General features: G+C 42.3%; 1 protein-coding gene and 1 long non-coding RNA gene across 2 annotated transcripts; one reads left to right on the forward strand and one right to left on the reverse strand.

The window, feature by feature from the left end:
• Positions 1–6,460: 6,460 nt before the first annotated feature.
• Positions 6,461–26,826, reverse strand: LOC138967403 (uncharacterized). The gene is made up of 10 exons (XM_070339942.1): positions 26,717–26,826; positions 26,165–26,275; positions 24,629–24,751; positions 23,048–23,144; positions 22,394–22,601; positions 11,004–11,225; positions 9,497–9,648; positions 8,653–8,755; positions 7,306–7,558; positions 6,461–6,603 (listed from the first exon to the last, which is right to left on the reverse strand). Coding segments are annotated over exons 1-9 (1,251 nt in total). The 5' UTR covers positions 26,718–26,826; the 3' UTR covers positions 6,461–6,603; positions 7,306–7,324.
• Positions 14,292–21,126, forward strand: LOC138967400 (uncharacterized). The gene is made up of 2 exons (XR_011455943.1): positions 14,292–15,620; positions 18,723–21,126. It is a non-coding gene; the product is annotated as an uncharacterized lncRNA (long non-coding RNA).
• Positions 26,827–27,831: the final 1,005 nt, after the last annotated feature.

Below are 27,831 nucleotides of genomic sequence, written 5' to 3' on the forward strand. Positions count from 1 at the left end.
TGTTCTCATGTTTGTTGACTGTACAATAATTATCTGTTTTACGTATTTTGACTGCAATAACGATCTGTCCTTACGTTTGTTGACTGCAATAGTTATCTGTTCTCATGTTTGTTGACTGTACAATAGTTATCTGTTCCCACGTTTGTCGACACACTCTAAAGAAAAACAAGTCGCTTAAAGCCATATCAAAACATTCGTTCAATCTGTCGGCCTGAAACTAAAAGATCGACAGTGAAAACCCAGGATCACTCTTCAAAGATGTGTGAAAGTAGTCGAGAAAACATCTGACTTTCGGTGTAAGAAAAACTAAAACACGTGTATTCTGTGTCTCTATTAAACACTTGAATTGTGGCATACTCTGTGCTTCGTTACGGATGTGAAAAATGAGGCCACTGAGCCTTGTTTGGTTGTTTTTGTGTGTGTGCCTTTGTTTACTTGCCTAATATGACTGGTAAGAACCGATATACAAAGTGAGGACATCACTGCTATCATTAAATATAAAACTAATTGATTACCCGTGTATCTCCGAAATTACTTTTGACACTAGAATTCTGCTGTAAATGTCAAACTTATGAGTTGATTGCACAGTACGAAATTGCGTAGGTCCCCATTGCTTGTAATCGTACATTACATTGTCATCAATCTCACGAGTTTTCATTCATAACCAGCTGGGTAGCAAAACACAATATTCATAAATGACAAATCGAGGCAGTAAAGGGGTTTGAGCTTCAGGTAAAACGTGAATTGTCAAAGTAAAAACTATGCTGTTTATTTGATGTGTGGAACCATCGCTGCTTGGGATTCGTGTTTCCGATGACAACGATTGTAAACATTCACTCCCAAAGACCCAATCGATGTTGATATTTACCGCGACGACTCACGGTCAATTTGCAACTAAGCTGTGCAATCGCAAATTGTCTTAAAACACTTAAGGCTAGGAGCTACCTTAAAATACACCGTTTTTCTCTTCAAGTCATTTGATCACAACATTAATGAAACAGAACTGTTTGTGGTTTGTGGTGTGCATTTGTTTCAATATATGTGGAACTAGAGGAATACCCGGCTTCGCCGGGGTGAATCGCGAGACAGAGACAGACAGCGTGGCGGTTCACCACAATCACCTTTGAAGGCGAAGTCCTCTCAAACGGGATTGAGAATTTTAGAGCTTATTTCTAAGCCCTATAATTATTATCTGTTATGGCTTCTCAAATGCCAGAACATACAGACAGACAAAAGCCGCCAGACCCCATCACAACCAGAACTCTACAATCCACAGGTGTTGCCTCCACACACACACACACACACACACACACACACACACACACACACACACACACACACACACACACACACACACACACACACACACACACACACACACACACACACACACACACACACACACACACACACACACACACACACACACACACACACACACACACACACACACACACACACACACACACACACACACACACACACACACACACACACACACACACACACACACACACACACACACACACACACACACACACACACACACACACACACACACACACACACACACACACACACACACACACACACACACACACACACACACACACACACACACACACACACACACACACACACACACACACACACACACACACACACACACACACACACACACACACACACACACACACACACACACACACACACACACACACACACACACACACACACACACACACACACACACACACACACACACACACACACACACACACACACACACACACACACACACACACACACACACACACACACACACACACACACACACACACACACACACACACACACACACACACACACACACACACACACACACACACACACACACACACACACACACACACACACACAGAAGCCGTATATATATAAATATATAGAGATAGATGACAGTGGATTTTTCGATAAATAGATTCGACCTTTGCACTTTTTCAGTGAGGACAACTTACGGGTACATGCAAGGAAAGCCCACAACTTCTAAGGCGAACAACTCTGCAGAGTCTGCTGTGAATGGCGACGGTAGTCTCCCTGTCACACTCGACCCCCTTTGAATGAACTTTGTCCCCAAAGTTCCGAACCATGGACCCGCCAAGCTTAGGTCCCTCCCAGGTGGAATGGGAACAGCACGAAAATGATTCAGTGGCCTGAACATTTCATGTCGAGTCCCATCGCTGTCGACGACGCCAAATGTAACCGAGTGCCGAAACACCACAATCACCTTTGAAGGCGAAGTCCACTCAAACGGGATTGAGTATAACTGTTATGGCTTCTCGAAGGAAGGCCTGAACAAAGAAACACACCAAAAGCCGCCAGACCACATCACAAACATAACTCTACAATCCACAGGTGTTGCCCACACACACACACACACAAACACATGATCTGACTTTAAACGTTTCTGCATTGTTACTTTTGGTCTCTGCCCAAAGAGTTCAGACCATTAATTTGAATAATGTTGAATGTCTTCATTTTCATCAAACAGGTTGTAGTGTATATATTCCAGACAAACTTAAACATACTACACCGGGATCTTATGACCATACATTAGAATTGCCAGTGTCCACTGTAAATGAGAAGCTGCGTGTGGTTAGGTGTCTCAAAGATTACCTTACACGTACAACAAGTCTGAGAACAAATACTGAAGGAACATTACTTTTGTGCTACCAACGTCCGCACAGGCCAGCGTCAAAAGACTCTGTATCCATATGGTTAAAAACTGTGTTCATTCGCTCAGGAATTCATGATTTTACTTCGCATAGTTTTAGAAGTGCAGCATCTTCTGCAATGAAGCAATCGGGAATACCATTGAACACCATCCTCAAAGTGGCCGGATGCAGAAACATTTAGAATGTTTTATGATATACCGGTAAAGAGCAACTGCGCCAGTTCTTGGCAGAATTACTTCTGCAAAAGGTAGAAATTTAACCTACTATCTAGCATACAGATTCGCAGATATGTTTACCTGACAGTAACATTCTTTGGTATGTGGATCTTATAGTGTCATTCAAGACACATAGTGTGTGGTGAAATATATCTCAAATGGTTATATTCCGTTCATGACAAGTAAGTCATGCTGACGGTCAATAGAAGTTGACTTTTATGTTCATGACATTGAGTCATGCTGAAGCTAATTATTTACATTTGCATTCTGTATTCATGACAAATAGTCATGCTGATCAGTAAATGTTGAATTTTATGATTCATAACAAGTCTAGTCAATAAAACTTGACGTTGAGTTTACACCTGTCTTAATCTTCACTGAACCTGTAAGGTTGAATTAAGAGTAAGTGTGTGAAAATGTGATCATGTTTGTCAACAACAACTTTGAAGTCTTACATTCCCACAGTGATGGGAAACTGCGGGAAATGGAATTCAACACATAAACGAGTACTTACTAAGTTGAAGTTTGTGTAGAATTCCATGATTGCAGTTTACCGGAACGGAGGGTTATGTGCCCACCCTCAAGTTCCCTACCCAATTCTGTTGACCAGTTCTATCTGTTCTATTTTTACTGTTATTTGGTTGATGACAAACTTGTACAGATCATCAAATACTTTCCGTCGCGATATAACCTTGAATGGTTGAAAACGACGTTAAACACCAAATAAAGAAAGAAAGAATCAAATACTTTCGAGTTAATGATCTGTGCCATAAAGAATGGCTATTCATTACGCATGCGCATCTCACATAACCCTCCGTTCCGGTAAACTGCAATCATGGAATTCTACACAAACTTCAACTTGGTACGTTTATGTTTTGAATACATCCAGCTGCATGTTTTGTGAATGGTGAAGGGTAAAACATTTTCACATAGCCTTTTTTTTCTATCACGCTGACAAACGAAATAACATTTTCACAACAAATGCAAGCCGACCAATGGTTGCAGCACATTTCAGGCTACATGACTTCAACAAGAAAGAAGGATTAGAGGGAGAAAGAGAGAAAGCCTAACACGGATCTAAGAAAACAGCTGTCACAACATTTTCATTTCCTTATGTATTATTAATAACACGACACCCGCGTCTTTGTCTCCTAAGGGCGAGGAAATAGCTAAGTCGGTAGCAGCACTGGCTTAAAAAACCAGGTGTCGCTATCGACGTGGGTTCGATCCCCACGTTCGGGGAGGGGTTTATTATTTTTTTTAAAGTAGTGAACATCATTGTAATGCACAACTAATGCCCGTCAACATGTCTGAAACTGTCTAAGATTTGTAAGTACTATTATTGTACGTACAGGTCTTTGACGGGTGCGACGTTGAGGTTGCATGCCGCAACACTTGTTATCCACCTCCCTTCGCATATTCTGGTAGTGATGACAAACACACCAGGAAGGCCATGAGGCTGCGCAATCATGAATATGGCTTCTGTGGGAAAGATCCTCTGCTTAGATTGCAGGCCATGTCCAAAACCGGAGACGAGAGCCGCTCAGCAATGGACAGGACCAGCTCCTTTAGCTTTTCCGCGGTCATCTCGTTAACAATTCTATGACCAACACAATTACAAGTGCTATTGTCATGAAATAATGTGGTGCATGTAAATTTGTATCCATATGAAATTGACATATCTTTTTTCATATATACTATTATTAAAAAAAGTTGCATATTTATACTTAAAGCCATGTATAATGTGAATCGCAGATTTTACAGATGATATGTTTGCCTTATGTTGACTACTTGACTTTTGGTTTTTTTGGGGAGGGGTGTAGTTGTGTGTGTTTGTGTGTGTGTGTGTGTGTGCGCGCGTGTGTGTGTGTGTGTGTGTGTGTGTGTGTGTGTGTGTGTGTGGGGGGGGTGTATTCCAGACTTGAACGTTGGATTCGTACTCTATGTGCTGCCGACTGCTTCTTTATAAACCCACTTGAGTATACTTTCCTGGCACCTCAAGTAGTTCCTGCCAAATTGCGCATGATGGATATGCGTCCCGCTTTTTTAAATTTGAGGTATCCATATTGGTTTCTTATCACATGTGACGCCGCGGTACATCAATTCCTCTTCTAATTTAAGTGGTGGAATACCCAGCCTAAAGGTGCTCAGAAGACAGAGGAAAAGGGTGGTGGAGGACTTGTCTTTGTTGATGCTTACATTCCAGTCAACTGCCCATGCAAACAAGTTGTCAATGGCTTGTTGCATTTTATATGTGGCTGTTGTAGCATGTTCCGCTAAACACCACATCACCGAAGTCGTCGGCATATAGAGAAGTATGGATTTGATTTGGGAGTGCTGTAACCAAGTTGTTGATGAATACTTAGAATAGAGGCGGCGTTAGCACGCCTCATTGGGGGACTCCATGCTGTGGCAGTACTTCCATGCCTTTTTGAACACCTACGGTGTCTCTGGCTCGGAAGTTGAAGAGGAAGAACATTATCCATGTTGCTTGCCACGCCACATCTTTGCAGAATTAAGAAGAACCCATTTGTAGAGACTTTGAAAAAGGCTTTATCGAGGTCTATCCAGAATGAAGTCTGGTTCAAGATGCCAGAGAAGGAGCTATTTTTCAGCTGTAAATCTTGGTCAATTGGCTATTTGTGAAGATATATTTTTGTGAACAGATTTTCATTGTCTCAGAAAAAAGTCTCTGCTGACCTCCAGGTTTTTTTTTTTACAACTTTGACCGTGTGCCGTGTGTGTGTGTGTGTGTGTGTGTGTGTGTGTGTGCGTGTGTGTGTGTGGATGGTATGCCTGCCTGAGTGCACGCGTGTGTGTTTGAGATAGACAGGGAGGTGCCTGCAAAGAAACAGACAGAGAAGAACAGAGAAAGCACTTGTAATATGTTATGTCTGTCTGATACACTGCTTGTCATGTATGCATGAGCATTTCTTTTTAAAGAATTAAACACACACACACAACCGTACTATGGTCCCGCAGTGGGGCACTGCGGTTATGAAATTAAAGGCCCCTCCTGTTTTTGGAACCGCAGGAGCTTTCTAGTTTGCTGTTAGGTAGATTTTTGGTTCCTCTTTCCTGTCATGCTCTCTTTTTCTTCATGAATTCTTTTCTTTTTTCTGCCTTCTTGCTCATTCACCTGTATTTTTTCCAAAAATCTCTTCTCTTGCCGCTTGTCTCGCGATTCATGTATAGTTTAATCTGTTAGTGTTCTGATGTAAGTCCAGCAGTAGATAGGTTAAGCCTATTTTAACATACTGGAAACTGGTAATCTTCCAGTAGGTATTAATTTAGTTTTACTAAAGCCTGCTGGGACACAAGTAATGGGTTAGTGCATTTGTAAACAGGAATCGCTTGACAAGTGGCCTCCTTCATCCCCCCCTTCCTCGTCCTGATATGGCTCTGCGTAGTCGGCTGGACGTTAAGCAACAAATAAACAAACAAACCGTACTATGGGGGAAGACACATACAGGCACACGCGCTCGCAGACACTTACAATTGGCGAGGCTCAAATATTGTTGCAGTTTTATTCAGTCAACTTTTTTCAGTTGTAAATGCACAAAAAATAAAAGGGCTCAATGCCCACTGGCATGTTTGTCATGATATTCAATTCTGTCCTTTGATGACATAAGAATTGTGAAAGGGGTCACCAATTTCTGTTGAAAGAGAAAAAAAACATAATTAAAATTAACACGTATGAATACTATATGTTCGGCATTCACAAAGCAGTGAATCTAAGACAACTTTAACATTCATTCCATAACTTTAAGTACCATGAGACAAAAAGCTTCCCGTACTTTTAAACATACAAGCAAAAGAAAGAAACAAAACTATGATTCCTCCTTTCTCAACATTGGGACTGATAAATGTGGATACTACAGCCAGATCTAACGATAACTAATAATAACACTCTGACAAAAAAATCAACACAATCAAACACAAAATACAGATAAACAAAGAAAGAAATCATCAACAAGAACAACAAAAGGATAAAGTTAAGGTTTCATATAGCCCTGTGAGGTAACCCTCAATGGAAATTGGGGCTGCTTTCTCCCTGGGGAAAGCGAGCTGCCATAAAGTACGGCGCTACCCAATCCTTCTTTTCCTGCATGCGCGTATTCTTGTTTACAAACCCTGAGACTTTCGCTGTGAGCTTGGGATCTTTATCATGCGCATGCGTGCACACGGGGGAGTTCGGGCACAGAGGAGAGTCTGCATAAAGTTCACTCAGGGAAATAAATCCCTTGCCGATAGCGACAACTGATTTTTAAGCCAGCTCCGCTACCGACTGAGCTATATCTCCGCCCCAAAACAAACGAGTGTATAAACAAACAACCGAAAATGCGCTCATAACCTACATCCGTCGACGTTGGCATGTTAGAAGACGAAGCTTTCCGGTGCCGGTGGCTCGGTCGTAGACACCAGCAACCTGGGGCAATTAATATCGCCAGAAGCAGGTCCCGTCCAATCCTCCAATGGCCCACAAATCCTGGCCGCTCTACGCAAAGCGAAGCATCCATACCCGGCGTTCTGTCTCATGGCCAGACAAGCGTTGAAGATGTCGATTGGAAGACGTGCTGCTTCCTCTTCGATACAGCGGCCGACTCTTGGCTGTTGAAAGAATAAAGGGAAAGAGGCTAGTTATCTTATACTTGATTTTGTTATTGATTTATTGCAAGGATGAACGGTTGATTGAGTGATTGATAAATTGATTGATTGGGTAATTGGGTGGGGTTTTTTTTCGTGTTGGATGCAGCGTCAGTATCATGTCTAAAAGCAGGGTAAGTGCAAAAAGGTGATTTTGATTTGTTTTTGATTTGGTGCTTGATTGTTGAATAAGTTGGTTGGTTAGATGGCTAATTGATTGATTGATTGTGCGGTTGATTAATTAATTGATTGGTTCATTGGGTGTTTATTTCGTGTGGGATGCAGCATCCGAATCTTAATTGGCTGCATGAAGGGCAATACAAAAAAGAGGTTAGCTGGATATATTCTTGAAGCGTTAAGTCAACGTGGTTCTTGCTGCGATCAGTTCGCTGAGAGATTTGGTAAGGCAAGAGAAAACAAATGTGTTTTATCGATTTTTAATTTTGTGATTGATTCCCGTTTCAAATCCTCAAAGAAAATTATCAAAGAGCAATATTTCTTTTGTGTTCTGATTAGATTCACTGTGTGTTGTAGCTGCCAGGAGAGGCCATCAAATTGCCCCTAAAACTGCTAAATGTCGTTTACGGCTGAGGGCTGGGGGTGTGGGAGGAGGGCCCTTCACCCCCACCCCCTGGGGCTCACATACTGGTGTTGCCTCAGGATCCCATCAGGGCTTATAAGGTCCTTGGGCCCTAGTCAGTGGTTACTTCTTGTGCATTCATGGGCTGCAACTCCCACGTGAACTCGTGTTTTCCACGAGGGAGGTTTTACGTGAATGACAGCACACCCCCCCCCCCCCCCCTGCAATTTAGGCGTTCATACTATGTTTTAGGGGATGCGTGCTGTGTGCTTTTTCTCTTCTCTGACATGGATTACAGGATATTTACCGTGCATACCTTGTCTCATGCACATGAGTTGACCGGGAAGATCGGAAAAATCTTCACCGTTAACCAACCAGACGAGGCTGGGATTCAAATCCTTAACCTTACACACGGAAGACCGATTTCTTAACCACTGGGCCATTGTGCTCGTCGTCATTGTTTGCAGACAGGACTTACGTCTGTGAGAAGGAAACCACAGTAGTTGATATCGTCGATCTGCTGAGTTGATGACTTGAATAGGTTGAAGGAGCGACTGCATTTTCCCGCCAGGCGGTTGTCCCTGAAAGACACCCTCACTTTAATTACTGTACTCAACGTACGCATTTGTACATACATCAGCTGGGTGTTTTTAAATTTGTTTAATCACGCGGGTTAATTAAATATGTAACTACGCTACATGGTGTTTTCTTTTTCTTTTTTTTAGCCAAAGAAGACTCATTATTCTCAGAGTGAAATGCTTTTTTCACTTGAGTGTGACTTCTCCAAATAGTCTCTTTGTTTTGAAAGTTTGTCAAAAAACAATACACCCCGAAGTACTTCAAGATTAAAACTCAGCCGCGTGATGAAAAGTAAAATCTTGAACATTGAACACTACTTTTTGAGATTTGCACTGCAACCGCTTCGGTTCAGTATATTTCGGATACATCTTGGTGGCAATTAATCACACAATAAGCTTCCAACTATATCTTCTTTTTTTTTTTGAAGCGATGTAACTTTTTTAAATTTTTTTTATTCTCTTTTTGTGAAGTTTTTTTTTATTATTTTTTTATTACATGTATATACTGTACATTACAGGACATTCCAACTATATCTGCCGAAACCTATGCTAGAAGTATTTTTGAAGATTTTACATGTGCTTTTGGCGCTATTGGCTGAAAATAGAGAAACAAAACTGATCCTCTGCGTGCTTGGTTCTTATTGTATGATTATTGGTTGTTCTTTTGCGTAACATTTAGGGAATGTGATTTGTGGAAGTACCCCCGTACACGATTTTGTAACTTATTGAAAGAGTTAAGCTCACTTCTGATCTGGCTCCTCGGCCAGAATGTCGTAGAGGACGGCAGTGTTGTCGTTGGTAAGGTTGAGCTGAGCAGCACGGTCGTTGTAGAGAGAGCGAGGATCACTGGGCACGCCACACGCTCCGAAGGGATAGTCTCCCAAACCCGCGTACCACTGTGGGAAGACAAACCAATGTGAAGGTCCACTCCTCCTCGTCAAAACAGGTCAAGCTTTTACAAGGGATAAGACCATCCCTCCACTTGGTCACATAGTAAACAAGGGCAGGTCAAGCCTGTACAAGGGATAAGACCATCCCTACACTTGGTCACACAGTAAACATGAGCAGCTTTTACAAGGGATAAGACCATCCCTACACTTAGTCACACAGTAAACATGAGCAGCTTTTACAAGGGATAAGACCATCCCTACACTTGGTCACATAGTAAACATGGGCAGGTCAAGCTTTTACAAGGGATAAGACCATCCCTACACTTGGTCACACAGTAAACATGAGCAGCTTTTACAAGGGATAAGACCATCTCTACACTTGGTCACACAGTAAACATGAGCAGCTTTTACAAGGGATAAGACCATCCCTACACTTGGTCACACAGTAAACATGAGCAGCTTTTACAAGGGATAAGACCATCCCTACACATGGTCACACAGTAAACATGAGCAGCTTTTACAAGGGATAAGACCATCCCTACACTTGGTCACACAGTAAACATGAGCAGCTTTTACAAGGGATAAGACCATCCCTACACTTAGTCACACAGTAAACATGAGCAGCTTTTACAAGGGATAAGACCATCCCTACACTTGGTCACATAGTAAACATGGGCAGGTCAAGCTTTTACAAGGGATAAGACCATCCCTACACTTGGTCACACCGTAAACATGAGCAGCTTTTACAAGGGATAAGACCATCCCTACACTTGGTCACACAGTAAACATGAGCAGCTTTTACAAGGGATAAGACCATCCCTACACTTGGTCACATAGTAAACATGAGCAGCTTTTACAAGGGATAAGACCATCCCTACACTTGGTCACACAGTAAACATGAGCAGCTTTTACAAGGGATAAGACCATCCCTACACTAGGTCACACAGTAAACATGAGCAGCTTTTACAAGGGATAAGACCATCCCTACACTAGGTCACACAGTAAACATGAGCAGCTTTTACAAGGGATAAGACCATCCCTACACTTGGTCACACAGTAAACATGAGCAGCTTCGATGCTCTCTGTACACACTGGTATTTGTTTTCAAAGAATTAATTTTGTAAAAGGCACTGCTACCTTTTTTCGGAAATTAGTTCATCAACAAAGTAAAACTCACCACAGCAAGCAGTGATGGTGTTAATTTATGTGAGTAACCTAGTGGAGAGATGGTCATATCCCATGGAAAAGCCTGGAAAGATCTGAGACAGTGAGGCGAAATCGAAAGGTTTTCACGATGCAGAGTGGGCCTATAAAGGCGTATGAAGGACGAAGACCTTGTTCACATTATTCCTGAAACGTACCGTAGCTTGTTGTGGGGCCTGGATGGTGAGTCCGGGCAGCTGTTTCTGGTGTTTTGCCCTGCGGCGGTCAAAGGCTCGGTATTTGATGCGCGTGCCGCAGGCTGGGATGTCCAGGGTGGCGAAGTTGTTGACCTCATCAAAGCTCGGGACGATGGTCACGCCATCCAGCGTGTCCTTGGAGCTGCCCCAGATGCTGTCGCGGTGGATTGTGCGAGCTTGGTACTGTCAAACGTGTATGAAAATAGACGAGAAACGTTACTGAGTAAACTTGCTAGTCTACTGTCTTATATGAAATATAAACTTTGCAGACCAATTCGATGGGCTAAAACCAGAACCAATTACCTCCAAATAACATGTTTTGCAACTTTATAGTTATTTGACTTATGGTAACATGATTCTCACTTTCTGTGAAGGATTCTTGAAAATCTTGCATAATTGCGTATTTATAAGTCATAATTTGTTCTGGCTCCAAGCATTTCTCCTGCTCATCTTGGAAGCAGAACCCTCTAACTCCATCCAGGTTGGAAGCAGAACGTGCTAAGTTCAGTTTAGTCTGTTCTGCTACTGAGGCCTGTGGGGAAAGGGGAGTGTTTCACTGCGAGCCAGATGCAGCCATCGTCACCTGACCTCTTCTGCTTGCTGTGTCACAGTCACTTTTCCTGTTTTCAGCGCAGCCAGATAAGCGCACATTCGCGGTAGTGGTATCTGGTCTTGACCCTTTCTGTGTGGTGTAGGATTTCCTCCAGCACACAGAATAGTGTAACTAGCAATAGTAGAGTCTGCTGTCGACAGAAAAAGGAATTTGATAGACTGTGGGAACTAAAACAGGTCAGTGACACCTGTCAAGTGTCAGTATCCGAATTCCTGACTCCGGATGTACAGGGTTTAAACACAATTAACTTTCCTGTGATAAAGAGTGTATGAAGAATGAATTAGGAAAGATTGCAGTCCCATGATATTGAGGGAGGAGGGTGGTAATAAGGGGGTTGGGGCCGGGGAGGGGGGTTGGTGGTAAAGTGGGTGCAAGGGGGTGGGGTGGGGTGGGGTGGGGGGGGGTGTGCTAAACTGACAAAAGGATGGTCCACTTTCTGAAAACACTTGAACAGAGAACAGCTCTCTGCCATTTTTACATCTGCTGTACAGTCAATTTGGCTGTTGCTCGAGTCAGGACACAGATTCAAGTGAGTATCTTCATGTATTATGTTTTTTCCCCATTTGAACAGACCATAAAAGCTGAAATTCAGATTCCTTTTTAAAATATATAGGGGATTAACCTTCTGATTCAGTCTAAATCCTGTATCTGCAAACTGATTCCTAGCTTTTTGTGGTTTTTTTCCTAATTGTAAAACACAGGCAGGTAAATGTGTTTGTTTCAGCGTGAATGTTCTTGCGCGCGTGTGTGTTTGTTTGTGTCAGTGTGTGTTTGTGTGTGACGGTGTGTGCATGTGCTCATGCCTTAATGTTGTAGTGTATCCATGCAGCTCTTTAGTGTTTGTTAAAAAATTAAAAAATGTAAGTGAGTGTTTACAGTATTTGTGTATGCTTGTAAAGATGGATAAATGAATGATTTGGTTGATGGATTTTGTCAGTTTAATTGACTCTAATATATTTTGTTATTCAGAGGTTATCACAATGTCAAACTGATGAGCATGAGTGGTCAGAGTGTAATCAAGTACTAATGTTTCATTTGTTTGTGTGAATAGAAACACGAAAATTATCCAAAGTTTTAACGCAGAAGCGATAATACGGAGGCAATTACCTTTTTTTTTAATTATCGGTTAATAATTTTAAAATAGAAGTACATGTAGTAATTGCCTGTTCAAAGGAGATAACATTCATAGTATCCATGTCTTTTGCAGACGCTGTTTGAAAGGAGATGAATCATCAGGCCGTCCAGGCAAGTAAGAAGCACCATGCATTTCAGGAGACTGTCCTTCGGATTCACGGATTACGGTTGCATAATCTCCTTTCTGCCAATGCTAAAAGTGAAACCTGATGACTTTGATGCGTCTCCATTGGCAAAATCTACCCCAAAATATGACGATTGTGCTGTTTCTTCAATCGAAGATCCTTTTGAGAACATGGTGAATGGGGGTTATCCTCCTGTTCGAGTCATGCATCAACTCCAATACTTGCTGATTGTGATTCCACCCCTCAAAAATGAATCAAGCTACCCAACTCCTGTACATCTTTCTCCTGTGTGTGCTTCCACAGTTTCTGTTACCCTGTAGGTGTATTCACATCAGCTTGTAGTATATATGTCAGACACTGCTCCCGGTTAAGGTGAAACTACCACAGCATCTCTTCCATCTGTTTATGGAACCCCAACAAAGAAAATTCTGTCATCGATGAAGGAAGCATCCTATGTGACACCTCATGAGAACAAGTTCAGCCGAACTCAAAGACTCTGCAACCCGGGACTACGGGAAAAGGTGTGTTCGAAAAGCGAAGACACTCAGAGATGAATTTTACACAGGAATAACTGGTCAAACGGCTAAGACAAAAGCAGTACAGGAGGTCGACTGTTAAAAGTGCAAAATGTGTATTATTTATTTCGACCTTTCTGCACAACATTTTTGTGAAGAGGAAAGTACAACCAAAGGTAAGAATGCCTATTTGTTTTCTTGATAATGAACAGAGCATGCAGTCAGGATCTAAAGCTCGTGATTTTGTTACCATTTGCATTGTGTGGTTAAAATGCGCCTTCAGCCTTGTGTTTATTCGTTTGTTTGCTTGCTTGTTTGCTGCTTTGTTCGTTTGGTTTGTTGTTAGTGTTATTGGGTTTGTAGTTTTTGTGCGTAACGCAAAACGATATGAGCTGATACAACATAAGATTACCGTTGGGATTTCTTGAAAAACACAATAAAAAAAAAAGTGTAATGATTTCAGAGAGAGTTTTGTGTGTGTGTTGTGGTTTTTTTTCGCTATGAAAAGTACCGGCAATTTAATTTTTATTTATGCGTGTTGCGTTCATTAGGCCACACAATGAATGAATACATGAGTCCTTGATGATATTTTTGCAAGTGACTTGACATTTGTTTGTTTATGACGGTAATAAACTTTGAAAAACGATTTGAACTAATGTACAGTATAAGCTTTGCTTGGAAGCAGAACATGCTATGTGTGAGGAGGCTGCTTCTGACTGCTGTAGCACAGGCCACAGTGGGGTCTGTGTGGAAGTCAGAAGCAGCTATGGTGCGCTGGGCTTTTCTAGCTCCAGAACTGAGAAAAGAGCAGGAGTGTATTCTGGAAGCAGAACAAATTATACCTTTTTTGCATATGAAAAAGTTGTTCAATTAAATACATTTCGGCTTCTGCCATAAATGATTTTATGACGAGCTACAACCATCTTTTAGCCTAACATTCGATGGAGGCTAAAGAACACACTTATCCCTAAACGGTTCAGTGGTATGCAGACTCAGTGTCACGTGGGAAGAGTCTAGCTTTAGCCTCTTCGGATCCTGAGTCTACACAGAGAACAACGCTAAACGAATTTGCTACAAGGAAAAAGAAAAAAGACGACCAAGCATCCGCAAGCGACGATCAGGGTTTCAATTTTACTCTCTTTTATCTTTAGTAGTCTTAAGTTTATTAGGTGAAAGAATCGTGAATTTTGTCAGTAGATTAATGACTTTAACTTAATCGATCGGAAGCGTGGGTCGACAGAAGACCGGTTTCCTTTGTTCCCGGGATGGCAGAACGGGGGCTGGCACTAACAATTAACAGCCACAGCGCTGGAAGTGATTTTGCGCTGGAGGATATCGCCTATCGCTACACTAGAGGAACTCTTTAATCTGCTACCTTTAGTTGGGGACAGTGCTGCCGTCGGGCAACGTTTTCGAACTTATTCCTCCTGACTCAGTGAATGTCGTAACGAGCTAAAAATAGAAGTAAGCTTCCAGCAGCATGAGTTTACACTGTGCACGCGCGTGATGAGTCATGCGACCTACTTTGGACAAGCAGTGGAATCGGGTTGCTTTTAGAGTGGCGAGTTTCACCCCAAAGCTAACAAGCTTACCTGCCCAAGTTCGAACGAGAAATTCGGAAGTAATCAATTCCATCGAATATTCATTGAGGATGAAAGTAGCTTGTTCATTTCAATGCTTGTGATTCTCTCAGGTGCCAGGATAAGGTTCCGTTACTCTCGCTTACCCCATAACACATGCGTATGCATGCATAAAGAGCGATTACTTCCCTTTGTTTATTTGGTGTTGAATCACTAGCTTTGGAGTGCAAATGTTAGCAATACTAGTGGCGTAGCAGTAGCACTAACAAAAATTAGAAGTTCACCCAACAGCAAGAATAACAAGCAAGCCGAGTATGCAGGGCAACAACTGATAACAATGTTAATAATAATATACTAATTGTTTAACAGTTACTTAGTTGATCAGGTAACAACATGTTCGGGAGGCCGACCTCCTAGAGCAACCCAGGGGAAGAGACCGACAAGGCCACAGGAGGAGCTGCCTAGGCCGAGGGAGGCTGAGAACAAAATACAGCGCCGGACAGGGACCGCAGCTGCGTCTTCCCACGTGCCCAGCAGTGACAGTGACAGCCAGGGGGCCTGGTTTGAAGAGGCGGAGCACGCCAGCAGACAAGTACCTCAACAACAGCAAGGTACTGATGCGGGCTTCGTTAACAGGTTAAAATCCCTAGAGGTGGCGGCCAATCAGGCTAGACAAGATTTTGAAGCCAGGATTAGGGCGTTAGACTCAGGCTCAGAACTTTATTACAAAAGGATAAAGGTTTTAGGCACAGCCTATTCTTCCAACCTGTCCTTTATACAACACATATCAATCAATCAATATGAGGCTTATATCGCGCGTATTCCGTGGGTACAGTTCTAAGCGCAGGGATTTATTTTAATTCTTATTTTATGCAATTTATATTGCGCACATATTCAAGGCGCAGGGATTTATTTATTTATATAAAGACAGACGCACATTACAAATATGAATTCAATCATATAAAATACAGAAATACATTGTATGGAATGCAACACAATGTGCATTTAAGGAATTACATAAGGAGAACACAAAATTACATTGACATAGTTATACCTTTCATTGGGAATAAAGTTGCTCCGATCAGCTACACATCCGTCAACACTAGTGCAAAATGTTTAACAAAATAACAATCGAACAAGACATTTCATTCACGAATGATGTGTGAACGTGACTGTCTCTTAAACATTTTCACTGAAGTTGCATTTCTTATCTGTTGGGGGAAGGAGTTCCAGAGAAACGCTCCCGAGAAGGCTAAGCTCGATTTGTAGAGGTCTATGCGAGGTATAGGAGGGACGAATTTTTGGGACCCATACCCCTTTAGGCATGTTTGAAATGTGATTGCAAATATTTAGGACAGTCGTCATTTAGAATTTTATACATGAACACAGTCTCGTTTAACGTCAACTGATCTTTCAAGGGGAGGAAATTCAAGAGCTTTAGTTTATCATCCGTGGACCTATTCAAACCATGCAGAATAAGTTTTGCAGCTCGGCGATGCAGGGAATTGAGTCTTTTTAAATGAACATCACCGCAGTTATCCCAAAGTGTCGATGCGAAGTTTATATGAGGCATTATGTGGGCGTAATAGAACATTTTAGAGCTGGTTGTAGCAAGTCAGCAGGGGCAAAGCGCTGAAAAGGGGGAATCAGGCTCTGGGCAGCCCTTTCACTTTGGTAACGGACAAAAGTAGCTGCGAGGCGGTTGACACCCCTCCAAGCCAGGGCTTAGATGGCTTAGCCACCTCGCCCATCTGCCTGGTGAAGTTAGTTCATACATTAGAACAGTACCCCAATCAAGCTGATGCTCAGGTTCTTAGGGAAGGATTTTAGCCAGGGCTTTAGGATACCATATCAGGGAGAAAGAAAGCATGAAAGACTTGATTGTCTCCCCTGTGGGGTTGGTGGAAGTTTACACCAGGAGAACACAGACTGATATTTGATCTTTCATAACCTCATGAGGATAGTTCGGTTAACGGAGGTATATCAGCTAAGCTATGCGCCGTACAATACACAACTTTTGATGCAGTAACATGTATGAATGGATATCAAGTCTGCATTCAGACTCCTTCCTTTACACCCTTTAGATTTTGGATTGATGGGCATGTTGGTCGAAGGCATGTTCTTTGTTGACAAGGCACTGCCATTTGGATGTTCTAGCTCGTGCCCCCCCCTTTTTGAGAAATTTAGTACCTTTCTAGAGTGGTGCATGAAACAAGCTAACTTCTCCTGTGATGTAATCCACTACTTGGATGAATTTCGTGGGGGTGGTGCTTCGAGGAGCAAGCTCACGCAATGTTGGACAGTATGCTATCAACTTTTTGCGATTTAGGAGCCCCTATTGCCCATTGCCGCAGACAAAGTAGAGCGTCGCAGAGAGGCATCCGGAAGCCTGCCCAGTATTGGCCATGCAGGCTTATCTACAAGTCAGACCCAGCGGGTCAGGGCTGCTCTTCAAGCATTTTGATGGCGCGCCTCTAAGCCGCTACCAGTTCCAGGCCATGCTGAAAAGTGGGGCGAAGGCACTGGGCTGGGAGGTGAGCAGATTCACCTCCCACTCATTCCGCATCGGGGCGGCCACCACAGCAGCTATGAATGGCACGCATAGGGGCATGAGTGGCCTGTACCGTCACAGCATGTTATTCATTTTGCTGCCCATCTCTCACTAACGGGAAGGGCCCATACAACGGCTCGCACCTATTTGGCTGGGATTGGTGCAAAACACAAGCTGAATGGATGGGATGACCCCACAGAGCATTTCCTGTTGAAGAAGTTATTGCAGGGCATGGCTAAGCTGGATAGACGACAGGATCAAAGGAAACCTATCACTTTTCAGAGACTCAAGGATTTAATTGGTGTCCTCCCGGGGGTGTGTGCTAATATTTTTGAACAGGCACTGTTTACAGCAGCCTTTTGCTTTGCCTGCTGCAGCGTTTTTGGTTTCTTTCGGGTCAGTGAAATAGTGGGCCAAGGGAACCCAGTAAAGGGAGGGCGAACTGGGATCAGTTATGCTGATGTACTTACTTACTTACTGCCTTTCACGCCTGGTGGCGTGTAGGGCAGCGACAAAGGACCTCTTATGCTGATGTGGTACTAGGAGAAGACCTGACCGTCCATATTGCGGGGTCGAAAACAGACCAAGCAAAAAGGGCGAAAAGGTTGTGATGCGTAGAGTCGAGAGGCATCCCCAAGTTTGCCCAGTGAGAGCGATGGAGGCTTACCTTAGGGTTAGACCATGTGGACCGGGCCCGCTGTGGAAGCACTTTGATGGGTCATCACTGACCCGATACCAATTTCAGGCGGTTCTAAAGAAAGGGGCTAGCGTTCTGGGTTGGAAAGTAAACAGGTTCACTTCCCACTCATTTCGTATTGGGGCAGCAACCACAGCTGCGGTCAATGGCACGCCCATTAGAGACATTATGGCTTTGGGAAGGTGGGGATCACAGGCAGTGACAAAGTATGTCAGGCCCGACTTGGAGTGATAGTATGGGTCTTGTGTAAATAGAATAGTGGCCAGGTTTTCACCGCCAAAAGATTTTGTGTGTTTTGTATGAGGCTGGTTCACACCGCTGCAGCGTTTGTTTTTACTTTGTGTTTTTCTTTAATATTTCAGAGTTACTGCTTTGGAAGGTTGTCACCTCCAAGTAGTGACGACAAAAGGTACATGTATAGAAATGAGTTCATGTTTTAGTCCTAATCCACCTTCTCTATCGTAGTTCCAGGAGTCCTTATCCTGGGATCAAGTCTGGTGGTCAGGCTGCAGCAGTTCTGCAGTACAAAAGGCACTGGGCTTCAGCTACCGCTGCCGGTGGTGTGGGCTGGGAAGTCCGGCCTTGGGTTTCCCCGGGCTCGGGCCAAGCTGATTGAAGCACTGGAGGACGCCCCCTCACCGAGCTATGTGGTACTCCATGTCGGAGGGAACGACGTGTGCCGGGTTGACCAGAAGCACTGGCGTGAGGAACTCGATGAACTGGTATGCTTTGTAAGGGCTTTTTGCCCGAAGGCGACCGTTGTCTGGTCGGACATGCTCCCGCGAAATTCGTGGAGACATGAAAGCTTTTCCAACGGGGGAGAAAATTCCCGCAACAACAAAAAAAAACACAAAAAAAACACACAAAAAAACACAAAACAAAAAATTAAACCGAAAGGCGAGAGGCCGCATTATGCAAGAGAAAGAAAAGGGACGGATTGTTTACCACCCAAATTTTGACCACAGCTACCTTGCCGAAGATGGGGTGCATTTGAGCACCAAGGGGCTGGACCAGTTCAAAGCTGACTTTGAACTGCAATTAACAGCTATGATTTTAGGCTAAAAGGGGGCTGGAATGGGTACGGATTGGCGAAAAACATCTATAGAATAGCTGTTAGGTGGCGGAAGATAGGCATGGAAAAGGGGAACACTTTACATGTCTGTCTATTTCAGTTTGTTAAAGTTTTAAAACATGTAATTTCTAGTGAAAATGAAACCTTTTTAGAGCTTTTCGTAGCTGTACTGCAGGACCCCAGTGTGAGCCCTAACAAGCCACGGGATGTGGTGCGGTTCGGGGTCCTGTCACCTCCAGATAGCCTGAAAGCCTAGAATTCCTCTGTGAGGAGCTGGGAGCAGCGCACTTACAAAAGCAGCAGCATGTATGCCTAAAGAAAGCACTGGGTTGGTTTACATCACCCACATGCTAGCTGAGGTAGTGCTAGGATGGTCAGAAAGACCTGTTGCTGGTCAGTCAATCTGGGGCCAGCTAACTGGGGGGGAAGGGGTTGCTAATAGTGTTCACTTTAACCATGTCTATCTGCTACCTATCCGTGCCCATTCATATGCCAAATATGTATAATACAAAGATTGCAACATGTGGAAAACATGAATAAATGTGAATTGAACTGTTCATACCTCTTGTGTCTTCAACTTACCTCCCTTGGCATAGTAGAGCGAATTGCTGATCATCACTTTTGTAATTGCATTGACAAAGTATAATTGGCCCAGCATAACTGTAACGGTTATTTGGATTGGTATCCTAACTGCGATCGCCCAGTTGAAAAAAGGTTATGTGTGAGACCACAACTGGAGGATCAGTGGTAGGATAGTGATTGGGATAGAATGTCATTTGTGATGCCAAGGGTGGTTTTTGTGTTGCATGGTTGTTGTCTCGTAATAAATACATTTCGGCTTCTGCCATAAATGATTTTATGACGAGCTACAACCATCTTTTAGCCTAACATTCGATGGAGGCTAAAGAACACACTTATCCCTAAACGGTTCAGTGGTATGCAGACTCAGTGTCACGTGGGAAGAGTCTAGCTTTAGCCTCTTCGGATCCTGAGTCTACACAGAGAACAACGCTAAACGAATTTGCTACAAGGAAAAAGCCCACCCTCCATCCCCTTTGTCATGTAGTAATGTGTAATAGTCGCGTACCTAGTTTAACACTCATTTGGATAAATATGCATAGTTTGAATGAAAAAGCCCACCCACCATCCCCTTTGTCTTGTCTTGGTGGTAATATTTACTTAATTGCTTTAACACGTGTGGTAGAAATGTATAATTTGTCGTCCTTTAGCGTATCATCATGTTTTTTGCGTGCGCGCGTGTGTGTATGTTGTCTGCTCGGCACGAATGGCGGAAGATAGGCATGGAAAAGGGGAACACTTTACATGTCTGTCTATTTCAGTTTGTTAAAGTTTTAAAACATGTAATTTCTAGTGAAAATGAAACCTTTTTAGAGCTTTTCGTAGCTGTACTGCAGGACCCCAGTGTGAGCCCTAACAAGCCACGGGATGTGGTGCGGTTCGGGGTCCTGTCACCTCCAGATAGCCTGAAAGCCTAGAATTCCTCTGTGAGGAGCTGGGAGCAGCGCACTTACAAAAGCAGCAGCATGTATGCCTAAAGAAAGCACTGGGTTGGTTTACATCACCCACATGCTAGCTGAGGTAGTGCTAGGATGGTCAGAAAGACCTGTTGCTGGTCAGTCAATCTGGGGCCAGCTAACTGGGGGGGAAGGGGTTGCTAATAGTGTTCACTTTAACCATGTCTATCTGCTACCTATCCGTGCCCATTCATATGCCAAATATGTATAATACAAAGATTGCAACATGTGGAAAACATGAATAAATGTGAATTGAACTGTTCATACCTCTTGTGTCTTCAACTTACCTCCCTTGGCATAGTAGAGCGAATTGCTGATCATCACTTTTGTAATTGCATTGACAAAGTATAATTGGCCCAGCATAACTGTAACGGTTATTTGGATTGGTATCCTAACTGCGATCGCCCAGTTGAAAAAAGGTTATGTGTGAGACCACAACTGGAGGATCAGTGGTAGGATAGTGATTGGGATAGAATGTCATTTGTGATGCCAAGGGTGGTTTTTGTGTTGCATGGTTGTTGTCTCGTAATAAATTGATTACTAGTGTGCATGACCAGTGTTACCTCTAAGTCAAGTGTGTAAAATATGAGGGCTACAATCCTGTGTTTACTATTTGTTATAAGGGGTTGAAATCTTCAAGTGGCCATTTCTCAAAATGGTGGAAATCCAGTTAGATGGTTCTGGTTTTAACCCATCGAATTATTAACACATGTTATATACCCCAACTCAGCAAACACGTTGCAGCCGTTATCATTTCTTTCAAACTGTTATGCCGTCAAAGGCACTTTACTTAGCCATCTGGCAATCAAATTCTTACACAGGGGTCTTGTGATCGCTGCTTAAAGCAATACCCCCATAGTCGACCCGACAAAAACCTAAGGTAACAAATAAAACAAAATTGACGAAAATTCAGAAAGGGCACAACTCGACAACTTTGACATACATACGGGGAGATTCTTTACTTATTCAAGACACGTCATTTAATCTGGCTATCTCCCTTGTTTTGTGTGTGTTACGTCATTCATACTGATGCACGTGTCGATCGCATGTGTAGTCGTGGGAGGTATGTGTGTCAATTTGAAACTTTTAGGGACCTGTGCCAACAAACGAGTATTAGTTTAAGGAGAATTTGTAAACATTACAAGAATTTTTGCATACGTTATGGATAATTCCGGAGAGAGTTCTGGACACCAGGGCAAGTATGAACAAAGTGGAATCTGGAAAATAAAACTCTCGTCAAACCCACGTCTGTAGGGATCAAATGGTTTCCAAGCCAGCGAGCTACTAACTGAGATATCTCTCCCTCCCCCTTCCTACTACCCCCTACCCCCCATGGTGGTGATGATGATGATGATGATGATGATGATGATGATGATGATGATGATGATGATGATGATGATGATGATCATCATCATCATCATCATCATCATCATCATCATCATCATCATCATCGTTATCACGATTAAAGACTTATTTTAATAATGATTTGATAAACATAGCAAAACAGTAATTTGTAAAGATCTCCTTACGTTGTAGATCTCTGTATCGTTGACGTTGTACTCGACAGTCTTGTAGACTTCCACTGCTGTGTGTGTCATTGAAGCAGGGTCGCTGATGCCCACCGAGATATGCACACTCCTCACCACGTAACGGCCGCGCAGAAGTTCGTTGGTCGCGTAAACCTCGAATGAACATGTTCCGTGGCCGCTATGTGAAGCCACGTTTTTGGTGACGAATCTGGATAACAAAACTGACATGTAGATGTCCAATACAAGAAAACTATAACTGGTTTTGTTTAAATATTACGAAATAATAGATAAGAATAATAACAAATTGTTGCAGCCTTTTGCGGCTACTTTACGAACGCAAACAAAAATGTGGCCGGAGAGATTATTCAAACATTTCTTTAATACCAAGACCATAATACGAGAAAACAACTTCTAAGAACACATGAATAGGGTGCCCGTACGAAATAGATGAGCTGCACCAACAAAAATGGAAAGACAGAGAGAGAGAGAGAGAGAGAGAGAGAGAGAGAGAGAGAGAGAGAGAGAGAGAGAGAGAGAGAGAGAGGAAGGGGGGGATATAAAGAAAGAGAGACAAAGACAGACAGACAGACAGACAGACAGACAGAAAGGAAGAAAGAAAGAAAGAAATACATACAAAGACAGGCAGACACAGACCTGGTAGCTCTGAAGCGACATGGCAGAGCAATGGTGGCCAAGGCTTTGCCAAATGCCCGGATGTGCGGGTCCCCAGCAATGTAACAAAGATGCTCCCCTGCAACATAATTACATTTTATTCCCCCCCTCTGCTTCTTTCTCTCTGTAAACGTGTAGGGCTAGTTATTTTTCGGTAACTTACCCAACAACCAAAATCACTTACCCAACAACGGGCCTGAATCCTCGATAGCTCACAGGTTGTTGAGTTAGACTTTGAGGGAAGTAGGCTACTTTAGCAATTGAAAAGTTCCGAACGCTCTAATGTACGAAATATACATCTCTAGACCAAACAATACAAACATACTGCATTTAAACTGGCAACTACAGGCTTGAACACATTAATCTCCATATAAAATCCATGAGTTTGGTTGTTTTCTAAATCCAAATCTAACGCTCAGTGCAGAGAAACTCGCTTTAGATCTCTTAATGGGTGCAAGCAAACTCCCAAGGCAAGTAACTCTCGTACTCTGCCTAGCGACAAGAGTAGTTTCCCTTCCAAATTTTCTGAACTGAGTTGCTTGGACAAAAGAGCAATCCGACGGTTAGTTTTCGACAATATTTCATTTTATAAACAGATCACACGCAACCAAGTGCACACATCTCATCAATTTAAAGAACATACAGCGGTTTCATACATTATTTTGCCCCAGAAAACTGAACTTCATACAGTTTTTAACGTTGGAACACGGGTGCAAAAGTTCGTCTGCTGGTCCCATTCAAAAAAAGAACATTTCCTGATTGATACCAAAACATGAACAGAACACACACGATCTGCCTTTGCCGCCACAGCAGAATAACAACATAACTGTGTACTTGATTTTAGTCCAAAACAGGGAAACTGACAAGAAATGTTGACAGAATTGAATGATTTTCCCTGAACTATACAACCGCGCATTATTCAATCGCCTGCGCAGACTGGTTGAGTGAATCGGATTCGATCAAACTTTTGCGCAACAACTCCTCTTTTCTTTGAATAACTGAAGAAAGGAGGAATAAAGAGGTTACATACCTCGTCTCAGTGATTATTAAAAATAATGGTCTCAGTTCGCGGTCATGAAAAAGCTCGCTGAAGCTCGCATTTTTTATGATCCGCTAACTTCGACCATTATTTTTAATAATCACTGAAACTCGGCATGTAACCTCTACAACATAGCACACATTGCTGTCCAAAATGACGGAAGTAATGGATCCACTGTAAAACATTGCGTCATACAGTATGACACAGTGGAATTTCTGATTAAAAGAGTATTTTTCAACACATAAACTTCACTAACAATTCTGTTTATGGAACATTGGATGATGGCGTTTCGTAGATTGGTGTCGTACCTCGTCAGAAAATAAATCCGATACATGTATACTGCAAACATAATTCAGTTGACAAAATGTTGAAGAACCTTATACAGATCTGAGACACAAAGGGACCAAAGTGCTCTTAAATCAGATGCAAAGCTGTTTGTATGTACAACATAAACATGCTGGTGAGATAAACACTGCCCTTTAAAGGTGTACTATGGTCTCTGTGCAATAATGATCTGTTCTCACGTTTGTTGACACACTCGATCTCTGCCTGTCCCCTCTGGCCAGCGGGACAGCGACAGCGGTTGTCCTCACAGGTGGCGTTGAACACACACTTCCTGCCCTGCTTCGTGCACACCGGTCCAGACTCTGAAAGAAAAAAAAGTCGCGTCAAGCGATATCAAAACATGTGTTCACTCTGTCGGCCTGAAACTAAAAGATCGACAGTGAAAACCCAGGATCACTCATCACTAAGACTACTAAGGCAAAATTTAAAATTGTAGGTTTTTATAAGATTTTAGGCAAGAGTGTGTGTGTATGTCTTATGTCTGTCTGCTTCACTTATCCTCTTACCTGTCTGTCACCCTGTCCAATCTTAGGGGAGTAGGGGTGTCTTGTATTTTAGTGATTTTTGACTAATGTAGGGTGGAGGTTCAAAAAGAATCTATTATTTGCATTATTACTAAAGAGTATACATTATAAATGATACCACCACCATCATTACCCCCCTCTCGCGCGCTCTCTCTCTCTCTCTCTCTCTCTCTCTCTCTCTCTCTCTCTCTCTCTCTCTCTCTCTCTCTCTCTCTCTCTCTTTTTTATCAGTATTGTAATCTGCATGTGATGTTATGCTCCGGCCATACTTAAGTGAACGGTATGTTATATGTCCGTCTGTCGGTTAGGTCCTAATGGTGTATGTCTTGTATACTTGCCATTTACATATTTATTACACATGTTGAAGGATGAATGAAGACACATTGTAGACGGATACATGTTATGGATTAAAAGCCCCACGATGATGTGCTTGGCAAATAAAAAAATAAAAAAAATAAATAAAAAAAAGACTACTAAGGCATGGCCAGCCGAGACCCGCACACCGAGACGGATCGAGCTGGTCCTTGCGTAGCATGCGATCATAGGACCTAAGTTGCATAAACCTATTTTCTGTAATTGGTAGCCAGATTTCACGTCATCAAAGACATTTATCAAACAAAGATAAATGTGAGCGGTGCCAGTGTGGATTAGAAGGCCCCATCAAGGCAGAGTCTTTCCCGTGTTCAAGACTCGGCTCACCATATCAGAGCTGGTCAGCCATTAACAAAGAATACGGTCATCCCTCCACTTAAAAAACAACAACAACAACACCAACAACACAAAGACAAAGTCAACTTGCCGTGTCCAAGAAGAGGGATGGTCGTATCCCATGTCAAAGCATAGGGGGATCTGAGATAGTGTGTATAACACGGGTAGCTAGTACTGCGGCTTTTACGAACTTGACGACAATGGTAAGGCAAAAAAAAAAAAAAAATAGTCTGTTTACGGTAACCCGACCGACCCTATTTTTTTCGCGCGACCCTAGACTTTTTTTTGGCATTTGGAGAAAAAAAAAGAAAAAAAAATCTTTTGTTTTTTTTGCAAAATAACGTAAAAATATGGTTTTTTGGGGAAAAAAAAATAAATCCCGACCTACCGACCCTATTTTTTTGGCCCATGTTAACGTAAACAGACCTATTATTTTTTTTGCCTAATAGTAAATATATATATAAAACAAAAAGTAAGACTTACTTCCCATGGTGATTTTCTGGTGGGTGGCTTGCTCGCCATCTCTCTCACTGCTGACGACAGCCACTGGCAGGGCGCAGACAAGCACACACGACAGTAACAGCTTCCCCCACACTGGTGGATGATGATGATGATGATGATGAAGATGATCATGATGAGGATGATGAGGATGGTGAGGATGGCCGGTGATGGTGGTGGTGGTGGTAAAGAGAATAAGGAGGGAAAGATGAAGATAATAATAAAATAATGTCCAAGTCGTTCAAATATGTGAATTATTGTGACAAATATTGAAATAAGACGAATCATTTATCCAAGTTCAAATGTGACGTAAAAAGTGATAGTAGCAAAAACAATAGTTAAGATGTGTAGATTGAAATATTCTTTAAAGTTATAACACGCAAACGATAAACAGAAAGCGATGAAGAAAAAGTGGAATGAAATCTAGAACAAATCTAAAGAAAGCCTTTGAAAGTAACCTAACAATGTTCTAACTGCACTATAAGTATGTAACAATAGAACAATCATCGAAGGTCAAGGAAACACTGAATCACTTACTGTTTGGTCGAGTGGGTGGAACTCTGAAGTAGAAACAAGATGGTCAGTTCCCGTAAGCTTGGTTGAATCACGTCCAAACGCACGAGTTTTATATCAGCTTTCCCGAAAGTTTCCAAATACACCACGTTGCTAACGTATCAATCTTGTCAGGGCCAAATTATGGGGTGAATGTTTACACTAACAGCTGTTTCTCTGATCTTCAAGTGGAGTGATTTTAGATCGTTAACCAGGGATAGTTCTGTGTGATTGGGCTGTGTGCAGACTCTTAAATCAGATCAATGTATATAAATCAGGTTACTGCTTATAAATCAGTATGGTCATTTCAGATTAGTTACCTGCAAGTCTTGACGTAGGTAAAGATGTGTGAACAAAGTCGAGAAAAACACCTGACTTTAAGTGAAAGAAAAACGAAAACACGTGTATTCTGTGTCCCCATTAAACACTTGAATGGTAGCATGTTGTGTAACTCGTCACTCATCAGACAAATTAGGCTACTGAACCTTTTTTGATTGTTTTTTTGTGTGTGTGCCTTTGTTTACTTGCCCGATAGGCCCGGTAAGTCCAGATCTACAAAATTAGGAATATAAGACTGGTCACCATCGCTGCTATCATTGAAAATAACACAATGCTTATCCGTGTATTTCCAAAATTACATTTGACCATAATAGGTCACTGCTGTAAATTCAAACGGAAGAGTCGATTGCACGGACCGAAATTGTGTGGGTCCTCATTGCTTGTAATCGAATCGTACATGACAATGTATATCTGTTGTGTCCAAACAACAGTTTAAAACTTTAAGATCTGCAATCTTATATTTATTTGAAGATTTTTTGAGTGTAAATTGTTGCTGTAATGAAGATTATTATATTGAAGATTGATTGAAAGGTGCTTAGAACTATATTAGGATTTTCGCCATATAAATACCCTTATTATTATTATTATTATTATTATTATTATTATTATTATTATTATTATTTAAGTTATTGAGACATCCCAGTGCACTAAGGGATTTATAGAGCAAATCGAGAAAATTCATTATTGAACGAAGCGCATAGCGCTGAGTTCAATAATTATTTTCGAGATTTGCTCTATAAATCCCTTAGTGCACTGGGATT

This window comes from Littorina saxatilis, linkage group LG5 (assembly GCF_037325665.1).
Source record: "Littorina saxatilis isolate snail1 linkage group LG5, US_GU_Lsax_2.0, whole genome shotgun sequence".
In the NCBI taxonomy this organism is placed as follows: Eukaryota; Metazoa; Mollusca; class Gastropoda; order Littorinimorpha; family Littorinidae; genus Littorina; species Littorina saxatilis.